This window comes from Bos indicus, chromosome 9, assembly GCF_029378745.1.
Source record: "Bos indicus isolate NIAB-ARS_2022 breed Sahiwal x Tharparkar chromosome 9, NIAB-ARS_B.indTharparkar_mat_pri_1.0, whole genome shotgun sequence".
Lineage (NCBI taxonomy): Eukaryota > Metazoa > Chordata > Mammalia > Artiodactyla > Bovidae > Bos > Bos indicus.
This window is the reverse complement of record NC_091768.1, coordinates 85843844-85856656: the sequence shown is the minus strand read 5'-3', so window position 1 is coordinate 85856656 and position 12813 is coordinate 85843844. Positions and strand designations below refer to the sequence as shown.

The 12813-nt window shown below is 45.1% G+C and overlaps 1 protein-coding gene across 4 annotated transcripts in view; it reads right to left on the bottom strand.

Annotated features, from left to right (window-relative positions):
• SASH1 (SAM and SH3 domain containing 1) overlaps positions 1-12813 on the bottom strand; it is a 190015-nt gene that overhangs the window by 29874 nt on the left and 147328 nt on the right. For 3 of the 4 annotated variants that reach the window (XM_070796327.1, XM_070796328.1, XM_019967562.2), the window contains 2 exons: positions 7704-7836; positions 2166-2512 (listed from right to left, as the gene is read on the bottom strand). In XM_070796327.1, the coding sequence (XP_070652428.1) occupies positions 2166-2512; positions 7704-7836 (480 nt within the window). Of the gene's footprint in view, positions 1-2165; positions 2513-7703; positions 7837-8438; positions 12774-12813 lie in introns of those variants that run through there. The other variant, XM_019967563.2, reaches the window with a different exon arrangement.

Genomic DNA, 12813 nt, shown 5'->3' with positions numbered 1-12813 from the left:
TCGCAATATAAATAATATAAGGGATATATATGAGCAACTCAAGTCAGTTGCAAAACTCCTCCATTTTATCTGATTTAAACTCACAGGGGTGAGCCATCCATTCACAGAGAAGTGGATCTGATCTGTCAAGGTACGGAGGCAAGTAAACTAGGTAGAACACCTCTGAAGGTAAAAAAAAACAAAAACACACAACAAATTATACCAAGACTAGGCGGCCACAAGTATTTTCCAAAAGATCTGTGGGTCAGAACTGAAGGGGTGATAACAAGAAATAGTAACCAAGAACTATTACTTTACAACAAAAACAAAACCAACCACAACTGCTGCCAAGACAAAGAACCAGAGCAAAAGCTATTACTGATAACATTAAAAGTGTTGCAAGATTTACAAGAAGGTGAAAAAAAAATGGAAAGTGAGACCTAATGAGAAAGTCAACATGTGGGGATATTTGGAAGACCTAAGGGCTGGTACGGATGTAAGCATTCTACAAGGATGGCGCTGACCACAAAAGCAGAACTTGATTGAATGAATTTAGATTACAGTAACCACCCTGGGAAGTACATCTTACAAATGTGAAGAACTCTGGGAGAAGCCACCATGGGGGCAGCAACACAGTCTATTCCTTCAGACCTTTGAAAGGGGACAGGCCAGCAGCCCCACATGGATTAAGCAGGGCGCCAGGGGCCACAAGCCCACAGTTCAGCCTCATCCTGTGTCGTTTTATATAGGCTCTTGTGCAAACTAAAAGTTGAGTGGTAATTTCCACGGGGAAATACTTACATTCTCCAGTTCAATATAAGTCTTACCCTAAAAATAAATTTCACCAAGTCTCAATTCAGTAATGAAATTGAAGACCATTTTCTTATTTGAAAGTCAGTACCTTATTCCTTGCTAGGTACAGAAGAATATATGGGGCAGTGGAAGGCCCTTTTGTTTAGAAAGATAATCACATCAAATATACTTAAGTAAAACAAAAGAGCCCTAATTTTTCTTTCCTTTTATATTGGAGTACTTTCCCTTTGTCCCCCAGACATAAATGTATTTCACAATGTTTTTTAAATTGGTGAGCACGGTGATGCCAATCTGCTGTGAGCTAGTTCTTATTGTTCTCATTAACTGGAGAAGAGACACCTCCTTGTAGGGCAAAACGTCCTTCTGTTTTGAATCAGCTTCTTGCGGTCAAGTGACAGGATGGCTGGGACTCAAGGCAGCCACTTCTAGAAGGCCAAACCCCACCCTGTACTCTGAGAGCCCTTCTCTGAATCAGTTTCAATGTTTAGGTTTTAAGGCTTCCCTGGTGGCTCAGCCTGCAATGCGGGAGACCAGAGTTTGATCCCTGGGTTGGGAAGATTCCCCTGGAGAAGAGAACGGCCACCCACTCCGGGATTCTGGCCTGAAGGATCCCACGGACTGTATGGTCAGTCCATGGGGTCGCAAAGAGTCGAACACAACTGAGCGACTTGCATTAAAAATCCAACAGCTTCAGCTGGCAAGAGGGCAGATGAGAAAGAAGGGAGGAGCCATTCCTTTAAGAGAAGTAGGGTTAGGAATGGAGGTGATGGAGCGAGGGACCAGAAGAGAGGGAGGGAGCCAGGCTCCCGGCAAGAGAGGCCATAATGCTTGACTGAACGTCACAGAAATGACAAGGCCATCCTGGGACCGTCTGGGTGACTCACGGACTTCTGGTGGATTCTCAAGAGAACCCTCTTAGTACAGCGGTCCACCGTGGCGGCCCACTTCCTCTTGGCCTCCTCCTCCTCCTCCAGCAAGCACCGCCTCAGGTCCTGCTTCTCGGCCTTGCTCAGGGTCCTGTCCGAGGCAGGACGCACTAGCTGGGTCAGGTTCAGGTGGCTGTACAGGCTGCGCTCCACCACGTAGGTGACATTGAACTCGCTGACCGTGGGGCGCCCGCGTGCCCTCCTGCCAGGGCCGCCGCAGCCCCCGCCCCCTTTGGGTTTCTGCCGGAGCAGCTGCAGGTCACAGGTGGCACTGTGGACGCCCTTCCTGGAGGGGCGCTGGCAGAGGAAAGCTCTGGAACACGAGTGATTAGCGTCCGTCTTCTTCAAGCGGATCTGCTTCCGGACACTCTGCACCTCCTCCAGAGATGCCAGGAGGTGGTGTCGCCGACGGTGGCTGTCATAGAAGCAGAGACCATCAGTACTTACCCCGTGGCTCAGGGACCCAAGCCCCTTCTTCATCTCCCCTTCGGTGAGGGAGCGGGACACCTTCTGGGCCTTGTCGTCTTCCGGGTACGAGAAGAACGTCCCCATCTTCTTGGGGGGCTTGATCAGGCCCCGGCTCTCTCCTTTGCTGAAGGTTTTGACCAATTTGCGGCCGGCACCCCAGGTGTCCAGGCTACTGGACGATGGAGCAGTGGTGAGAGAGTCTGAGTCATCTTCTGGGGGTTTCTCAGGAGAAGCATCAAAGAAAAAGGGCTTCTTGTGCACGCCGGAGTACAGGGCGGACCTTTCATCTGGGACCGGGGAATTCTCAAACACCTGTTCCTCCCCGCCTGGAGGGAAACACACACATACACACACGGTCAGGGGCTCCTGTCAACACACCCTTGCATTCTTTCACAGACTTGTCTTTAGATCCCCCAGCCCCCACAAAAAAGCAGCTAGTCCATCCAGCCAGCACAACCTGCTTCCACAATCACTTACCTCCCATAAACCTGGTTCCCACTTACATAAATGCATATAAAAAAGAAAATAAACTGAGCAAATAAATGGTTTCATGCAAGGTTAATGTTAAAAGGTTTCAGACGTGTTTTCTCCCCCTCCTCCTCCTCTCAGTGTCTTTGTAGACCAAACACCTTTACAGACCTATTAAAAATGCCACTTGGAAACTCTAAACCCATCCATAACACAATATTCTTTAGGATTTAACGATCATTATCCTCCCCAGTTTGTCAGTACGGTACTCGGAAGCTAAGAATCAGAGTCATTCTTCCTTCTGAAAGGTGCTCCTGTTGATCTGGTTGGCTTTTTACAGTCAGAGTGTGATGAATGCCATGTGGCTGACAGTGGTTTTTTTTATTGGTACACGTGCCATTTAAGTAATTAAATCACCAAGGGAGAAGTTAGGATGAAGAAGCACCATAAAGGGTCACAGCCTGCAAACACAACTGACAAATGGTCCCTGCTTGATAGGCTGAACACTAAAAGCTGGGGAACTGGACGATCCAAGCCAGGCATTCCCATCGACGCAGGCCCTGCTACAAAGCAGCAAGGGCGTTTAAGGGCCTGGACACGCAGGCAGCCTCATGGAGTGTTCCATTTCGTCTCAAGGATTCAGCTCTTGAAGCCTTCACTGGAGCCAGGTATCCAGCCAAGCCTTTCAGAGCCCAGTGGAAAGGTTTGGACTTGCTGGCAGGAAAACCGAGTTCTTTTCTGCATGTGTTATGTGAACAGATGTGAGAAAAGAAGTAGGTCAAACTCTGGGTGTAGTGATCCTAACTGGCTCTTGTCCCTTTAATTATCGATATAAGGAAACTTTTGAGCACTGCGGCTTCCTGCCAGCTGAACTGTGAAGAGGAAAAAATACCAAGTTCCTTGGAACAGAAGGATGGCACTAAATATACCAGCTGGGACGAGGGTGCCAGTGTGTGGCTAAATGTCAGTGATAAAGGAAAAGGACAGCTCTCTCCAGAGTGGGGTAAGATGAGTGACTGGTAATAGGCTTTTAAAGTTCCAGAAATTTCTTAATTTTTCCAACTGATGGGAATTACAGTTACAAATATACAGAGAAAAAAAGCACTGCTGCTATTAAATACAGCCCAAGACTGACTTTGAGGTCAAGGAGATAGTGGTGGGGAGAGAGAGACTAAAAACATATCCAGTTCAAAGTTCTCCACAATCTGCAGCACAAATATATTCACTCGAGAATTATTCTTGGATCTTTCAAGGAAGTTTAAAACCCAGGGCTATGGTTCTGATGGACACTGATCAGACTAGAATGCTTCCTGTTTCCTCTTCAGGACACCTGACGAATATGGACTAGAGACCAAGCGGCCATATGTTGCTGGAAGTAAAATACAGCAGCCTCTACCAGATACAATCTACCCTCCATTTCCAGGGGTGAAGTGATCGGGTTGAAAGGCACAGCCTGGGGACAGGGGCAGCCCAACAGCAGACTTCTCCCTAAAAACAGTCCAATAACGGATCATGACTTCACATTTAGCCCAAGTGTCCATGGAGGTGTGCAAAGGTCCTTAAGGTCTTAAGGAGATTTGGGGACGTTAAGGACCTATCAGTCAGAACTGTTCTGGAAATTTTCTAGATTCTGTATTTGGGGTTGTCATCAGAGATTCCAATACTTCCGTGTCACATATGAATTTGGAACCAGCTGGTTCACACATGCCCATGACATAAGTAGCTCCACTTCCTGGTTCTGGCACGTCAGCATCTGGTAAAGAGTTTGCCGGGAAACAGGGCAAACAATTCCAAAGAGGACACCTTAGCCTGAGCTATGGGCAGTCCCATGTGGTCAGGGTTCTTCCATCCTTGCCAGACCCAAGGCCTGAAATCCCAGTCCACACTGGAGTCCTTGGGGTTTAGGGTGTTACTTCTCCCATTCACCTCTGACTTGAAAGTACAACTATCATACTGGAAGAACAGCAATCAAGATGTGCTCAACTTCATCATCATCTGGTGTATGAGTTGCTTCTTGCTCAGCTGAGATGAGAGTAGGTCATTTTGATAGGAGGTAGGTATGAGATGACTTAAAGCCAAAAACACAGATTCTAGCTCTGGTTATGCCACTCACCGTCTCCACCACTGTGGACAACTACTTCATCTCTCTGAGTCTGTTTCCTCACCTGTAATAATGCCTAACTGTATTTATTTTATTTTAATGGCCATGCCATGAAGCTGGTAGGATCTTAGTTCCCCGACCAGGGATTCAACCTGGACCATAGCAGTGAAAAAGTGCCAAGTCCTAATCACTGGACCACCAGGTAATTCCCAAGGCCTACCTATTGTAGTAATATCTATTATAAGGATATTGAGAGGATAAAATTAAATGAAAAGAGATAGGTAAAGGTACTTTGTATGCTCAACAACACTGTACAAAAGCTAGTGATTCATTAGCAGGTTACAGGTGAACTGGAGTAATGAAGGAAGGGAAAAGACACAGAAATGACTGGATAAAGGGCACTACCCTGGCCTGCAATGTCATATTGTCTGGGGTCACCCACGCACCAGATAAGGACTCGCTACTCTAGTTACAAGAGTAAGCCTGAGTGATGAATTGTAACTCTCTGGGCTTTTCCAAGACTCGAGAGCTGGAGAGTGAGAGATAGGGTGGGAGCAGAGAGTGCACCCACGATCTACAGGAGTCAGGCTGCTCAGACTTAATTCCAGGGCTCTGTCCAGCTGGCTCGGTGACCATGAGTACATTACTTCCCCTCGCTGTATCCATCTGAGTTTCCTCATTTCACAAATGAGGGCAGCATCAGTGTCTGCCTCTGGTGAGTATTCTGAAGATGACATATTACAAGGAGCTGTAAGATGACATATTACAATAAAATCTGTGAAGTGTTTAGGAAAGCGGCTGGCACACGGAAGGCTCTCAGGAAATGCTTGTTATTATTCAGACAACTTAGTATTGGCACAGGCATGCGGAAATCAAAAGGATCAACTCTTTGAAGGTCCAGGGGTGGAAGGAGGGATTGTGGGGACTATGAATCTCTCCAGCTTTGCAAAGAAGGTGCCCAGGTGGCCTCTCTGTACCAGCACAAGCTCTCTTGCTAATGAGAAAGTGTTCTACCATGCAGAGCATGGAAGAGTTCCAATCTAGCATGGTGGTGTTGGGGGCAGCCTGCAGCGGATGTCCTGAGCTGTACACACACCTGGGGCCTCTCCTGGTGACAGCGGCAAGCCTGGTCAATAGCACCCCAGATGCTGGACCCCAGAACTGCCACTTGGGATTAAACTCACCAAATCCATCTTCCATCTATGACATCTAATTCATGCCCAGATGAATCAAAACTCTATGCTAAAAGTCCACAGAGTTATTACCTTTTACCCTATAGCGACCTCTTTTGGTACACTTTCCCTTTTTCTCAACTACGCCTCTCAGAGATAGCTGAATCGATTGATTCTGACATAAACACACAAGTGAGAATATTTCTGTGCTTTTCTAAGCCCCAACACACACAACTATAACGTGCAAAGGGGCTCCGGGGTGGTAGGCACGGGACCACGTACTTCACCCATTTATCTCACTTATGGACAAGACCCACCAATTTATGCATGATAGACGAGATTTAATTTTGGCAACTATGCATGAGGTTTGTTTTAAAATGAGATGCTCCCAAGGTTGAATGATGGCAATTCCATATGTTCCTACTTAAAATTACCAAACGACACTGTGTGTGATTTCAGTAGACCTGCCACGGGAGAGGAAGTCAGACGGTGTGTTCTGTTCTGTGGAACCATGACAGACAGGCAGGTATTAAAACAGCCAAATGTAAACAGCACCACACCTGGAATTACCATGCAAAAGACACCCAGATGCAACCCTGGAATTAAACAGAACTCTAAGTTTAAGAAACTGGCTATAAAGCAGAGAGTGCCTCTTTCCCTGCTTCCCTTGTCTCTTTCCCCTTTCCCTTCAATCTCCACTTTCCCATAGTAACCCCCTGGCCTTCAATATTCCTCCAGAGGATTAAAACCAATAAATAATTACATCAAACAAAAAATTTCAAAACGCCAAAAACAGCAACAGAAACCCTCATCTATGTAAATAAAGGGGAATTCAGTTCCCTCCAAGGTGCGATTTGACTTAGGTACAACAGAAGAGCTTCTACAATAGCGTTCTTTAAATCTACATGTTAAAATTTTGAACTTCCCCGCAATGTCAGTGTGACATTTTAACAAGTCACGTGCTTTTAAAAAGAATAAAAAATTCTTTCTAGCATTTCTTTCAATCACTAATTGTTTCCCAAACCGGAAATCTTACTCTTGTAACTTTTGGGGAGACTTTTACAAGCTGCTGCAAATGCACTTTACTAACAATAAGAAAGACAGACACGGTTGAGATTTAAACTGTCATAATTACACTTTAAAGGTTAACTATTCAATACAATAAATCCAAGTTCATGTCCCTTTTGACATTATGGCTTCGTCTGATGAGTGACTTGGCCAGGAACCTGGCTCTTAGAGCACTTAGAATGGGAGGTCCTTAAAGCCTCTTTGGAACTGAGACTTGAGATCGTTAACAGGAAGAAGAAATCATCCCTCAGAGATCTGAAAGGACATTAAGTGCCTTGTTTGTTAGATGTTTGTTTGAGGTGGGGATATATTAAATTTGGATTAAATTCACTGGGTGAGAACCATAGTCCTTTAGGAGCCAAGGCTCAAACTCAGAAGGTGTTCTAAAATAAAAGTTTATATAAAATGGTATGAGGTCCAAATGAAAGCTGGACCACATCTTGAGAAGAATTCATTGCCATACACTAGCCACTCCCCATCTTTGTAATATTTAAATAACTAAGCCGCCGGAAAGCCAGGATCCTACATTCCAGAAGGTACTCAGTGCTGCCTTGCTCGCATGCAACCCCAAATTCCCCCTCTGCAACCCCAAATTCCCCCTCTGCCAGCCTCAGCCAGAACCCATTTTTCCACTTTTGTATTTTCTACTGAGAGATGGACCCCAGATGACTTGCTTTGGAATAAGTAGGGCGGAGTTTGCTTTGTTACCTTCTGTGCTGGGCTTTTTCATTTCTTCCACCCTGATGAGTTTCTTTCTCACTCTGCGAGTGGAGTTTACCAGCTTGTGTAACCTCTTAAACTTCACCGACTCCTCCGTCTCATCCTCCGACTGTTCTCTTGACTGGCAAAGAAACAAAGGAAAAGTTAATCAGATAATTGCTGGGCGGAGCTCTGCCTCACGGCCAGTTTGAACTCTGGCAGCTCTGCAGCTGAACTTGGGGCACCAACAAAGCCGCCCAACAGGTTCATAGAGAGACACGTACCATCATTTTAAGGTCTAATTTGGTGGAGAATTAGGTCCTAGGCACCCCCACACACACTGATGGCCTGGCCCAGCCTGGGGTGCATTTGTCTCAATGAATTCCCCGTCCTCTTTGAGAGAGCTCTGCAAGGACGCTCCCCTAGGCAGCCCTGTGATTCCAGTTACAGTGCTGTGCTTTGGACCAGCCTCTCCTCTGCCTGGCCCATCAGGGCTTGCTGTTTAACGTGGTCATCGACTACTTCTCCAAACCCAGATTCTGTTGACTTGTTCCAGTCCTCCCCGAAAATCAAAAACAGCAGGGCAGGAAAACGGAAGAGATGCAAAAAGCCATGCTCGGTCCCATTTGTGGGGACTGTCTCCCATCCCTCCTTCCGCCTCTCCCAGCTCCTTCCAAGAGTTCCCAAGGAGAGCCTGGGGAAAGAGCCTGCATTCCTCCACGAGGGACAAGGGAAAAAGCTGACCTTTTTAGCCATACAGTCCAGTCCATATTCCCCAGCATCCCATTTCAGTTCTGCAGTGATTCAAGAATGCTCAGCCCAGCTGTTTTCCCTCAAGTATCAAACATTACAGAGAGGGGGAAAAAAAAAGTCTCTGCAGCAATGACCCAAGCGAAAAACAATCCTTTCCTTGTGAACAAAATGAGGCTTTCGTTTCCAAGTCAGCTCCAACATTCAACAGGCAGTTTCCTCTGTTTTATCTGCTCAAAATGTGAAAAAGCAAAAGGAGGCTCCAAGTCAATGAACGTGCTGCCCGGGTCGGGCGCGCCGGCATCCTCGGGGGCGCAGAGCCGGGCGGAAGTGCGCAGCCTCGGCACAGCCCAGGCCCACTCCGAGCCGCTCCAGCTCACCCCGCGCATCCTGCCAACAACCTTCCCTCGGTTTCCTCCAACCAGACATGCCTCCAACCAAAACCAAACCACGTCTCCGAACCCGAGTCTAATATGGAGACCTCCCCCCTTCCAAGAAATGCTCTCACGAATCCCAATTTTATAGACGCTAAATTGGGAAACAAGAGTGAGCAGAGAACAGTTCAAGAGGAAATGAGGTAGGGATTCTAGTAATTACTTAGGCAGAAAAACAGTGTCTGCTGTGAGTCCACAAATATTTCTGTAAGCACTCTGGCCCTCCGTCAGGGATATACGACCCACTTCCTGGCCTCTGTCCTGGCCCTGGGGTTCCCAGCATTGGAGTCATTGTACTTTCTCCCTGCAAGATTATAAGCAAACCATTCACTCCTTAAAGAATAATTATTATAACCCATGAAACGGCAAGCCATCGGGAGAGGGGTATTTCTCAGACTTTCCTTCTGTGAAGTATATCAGTATCTACATCCGATTTCTCTTTAAAAAAAAAAAAAAAAAGGTCCTAGGTAAAATGTAGCATACACATTTCAGAATTAAAGTTAATTGCTGGTAATGAAGAGTAGAAATTAGGCCCCCAGATAATCGTGGAAGGAGGATACATTGCATGCTGGCCACATTGCATGCTGGCCATCATGCTTAATGCATTTGGTCTAAAACTTAAAAGGTAGCACATTAAAATAAAATAATAAATACAGCTTCTACTACATAATTGTCTGATTGGAACTTTACTTTTTCTTGCATGACTTGCTGGTGTATGATGGGACAGTCAGACTGGTCAACCAGAGGAATGAGAACTTGGTTAACCCCTCATTCTGGGTAATCAGCACCTGAACAAAACCACAGGGCATGGAATTACACATAAACACTGAAAAACATTCTGCCTCCTTGATGTCTCTCAAAAGCCAAGTACTTCTAAAAGAAGAGTCAACATTCGACCATGGAAAGTTTCTGTACCTACAAATCTAGACTGTCTATAACCCTCACATTAAAAATTCTGAAGTCACATGGAAATGAAATAAGCGTGTGTGTGTGTGTGTGTGTGTGCGCGCGCTAAGTTGCTTCAGTCGTGTCTGACTCTTGCGACCCTATGGACTGTAGTCCGCAGGCTCCTCTATCCACGGGATATGGACTGTAGCCTGCCAGGCTCCTCTGTCCAAGGGATTCTCCAGGCAAGGAGTGGGTTGCCATGCCCTCCTCCAGGGGATCTTCCCAACGCAGGGATCGAACCAATGTCTCTTACATCTCCTGCATTGGCAGGCAGGTTCTTTACCACTAGCACCACCTGGGACACCCCGAAATAAGCACAGGTTGTTCATAAGCAAGATTCGGGAAGTTACATCATAGAATGAATATCACTCATACCTAGCTTGGGGTTGCTGGTGGCAGTGTGTGTGTAGGGGTGGGAAGCGGAGTAAAAAGAGAAAGAGGATCTGGAAAGGGATAATACAAAAATCTTGAGTCATAAAGATACAAATCACTTGTAGGAAACACACTATCAGAAGGAAATTTTCAGGAAGAAATCAAAATAGTTAAACCAGGACAACAGATTTAAAGGCAATGACACCTCCCCATCCCCACCAGCCCTACTTTCCTGTTCTCAAATTCACTGGGGTGAAAAAGAACATATTCCAGGTACTTATTTCATTACTTTCACATGTTCCATCTACTTTTTGAGAAAGAACTCTTCAGAATTTTGAATTATTATTTTAATTATTTTTGAAAAATATTAAAAGTTTGGAGGCATTTGCCACTGACAAATCACAGATCATGGCAACCAATAACTTTCTTTGCAGTAGCATGTTTGGGGATACTAGACAAAATAGATGACGCAGCACTACTTATATGAAGAGAAATGTAGGAAAAAATCATTCAAGAAATATATGTATATCTTATTATTATCATTTTTAAAATAGAAAATCTCCTCTTTGTGAGCCCAGAAGTCACTGGAGGTAAACAGTATATCCCAAGGATGCTTTTTATTGAGAGAGGTGTTGACTTCTCACTTCCTCCTGGGTCCAGAGGAAGAAGAGTTGTGAAATATTTGCCTTAAAAAAATCCTCTCCAGCTGTTTCAACATAAAGACTCTGTAAACGGCGTGCATTTTTCTTTTAAACTAGGCAGTAAAGTTTAAATTCCTCATTTCATGTTTCTTCTTTTAAATACCATGTGCCACTTCCCAAATGTTGGAAAAAAGAGACTTGTCTTTTTATTCAGAAAATACACCCCCAGAAATGTACGTGTGAGATGGAGGTGTGAGAATCTCTTTTAAGTTTTTTAAAATTAAGAAATAGATATGTGTGTATAAAGGAATCCTCATACTTAGAGGAACTTTGTAGAAGATGAAGGAAATCTGCATTGAATATAAAATGAATGACTGATTCCAAGAAATAGACTCAATGCTATTATAAAACCAGGCTTTAAATAAACTAAAGAGAAAAAAAATAACAGTATATGTTTATACACATTCAAACACAAGATGGTATCGCCTACCCTCCCTGACTTGGCCCAGGTCAAAGTACTAAAATAAACCTTAATTTGACCAGATTCTAAATTAGAAGGTGGAAACTCAATCATCTGTATACAACCCTTCACCTCTAAATCTTTAGTAGAAAAGGCAATAGATTTATCCCACCAGAGGATGTGGAAAAGTGGATTTACAATATTGTAAATAGAAACATTTGATTTCCAACCTCCGTCTTGCAGATTTTTCCACCAGAAAGCCCATATGGCTCAACTTTTAATTACTTTGGCTAATGCTATATGTAGTAATTCTGTGGTGAATGCTTAAGTGTTTCATTTCTGGTTTCCATGGCAACATTACATCAGATTGCAGACAGCTGGCTCCACAGTTTTAAACCATAACAAATTGACCAAGCCAAGGCACAAAACTATAGTTGCTTTAAAGAGAGAGTACACCATTCTCCCGCCAGGGTGCTGAATGAGGAGACTATGGGGCCCGTTTGGCTTGCAACAGAGGGTGGAGCCTCCCTCTTTCTCAGCTTCTTTTGGAATATGTGCGTCCTTGACACATCTGCAATGTTCTAATGGGAAAGACACGGAGCCAGCACGGAGAACTTTTTATAACACAGCTACATTAAGGATAATCAGAAAAAAAGGGAACACAATTAATAGCATCTGTAGATACAAAAATGCATGTGCCGGAGCAAACTGAAAGCATGGCCTTACTGATCAAACTGAAGCCTGTCACTGCAGGTCGTAACAGATGTGTCACTTGCCCCTGACCTCGTAGCAAACTGTTCTCACAAACGGTGATGCCCTAGAACAAATGCTTTCCAAAAGCTGCGTGGCAGAGTCCTGCAGGCAAAGCAGTAACCTCTTGTAATAAAGACTAATCTGAACTTGCAAGGACCAACTAGAACCCTTTGGGGGACCGCTGGAGACCTTGCTGAGCACAGGATTACAACTGCGCCTTCTGCAGAAACACACTCACTCAGCTTGCTTCCCCAGCTCCAAACATGTCCCGACTAAATCAACGTATCTCCCCCGGAGCCACGCAGGGAACAGTACATTTATGCACTCCTGAAAAGTATTCTGAAATTGGCAAGGTATTCGCCTGTGAAATTCACACGATGTCAATGGTACTAAACCTTCATGTTAGGAGAAGGAAACCGATCTTCTTTAGGAGAAAAGCTGTTTGCAACACTGCCCGAAGCCAAGTCTTCGCGTGAAAAGCCTCCGCGAGTGGCAACTAAGCTCCCAACCCATGTACACCCAACACCTCGTATCCTGCTTTATTCTCAATAATAATCACTGCTCTCCCCACAAAACCTATGCCTTAGTCTTGAATGAGCAAGCTAGGAAAGAATGCTCTGGGTTACAAGGTAGGGAAGTAAGGGACTAGAAGGAAGAATCAAGAGGAACTTGACCAGGAAAGGGGGAAGCACCATAGTCAGGAATGATGAGAAAAGCTTTTACTTGAAGTGACAGAAGCACAGGCCCCCCCACCCCCCGGC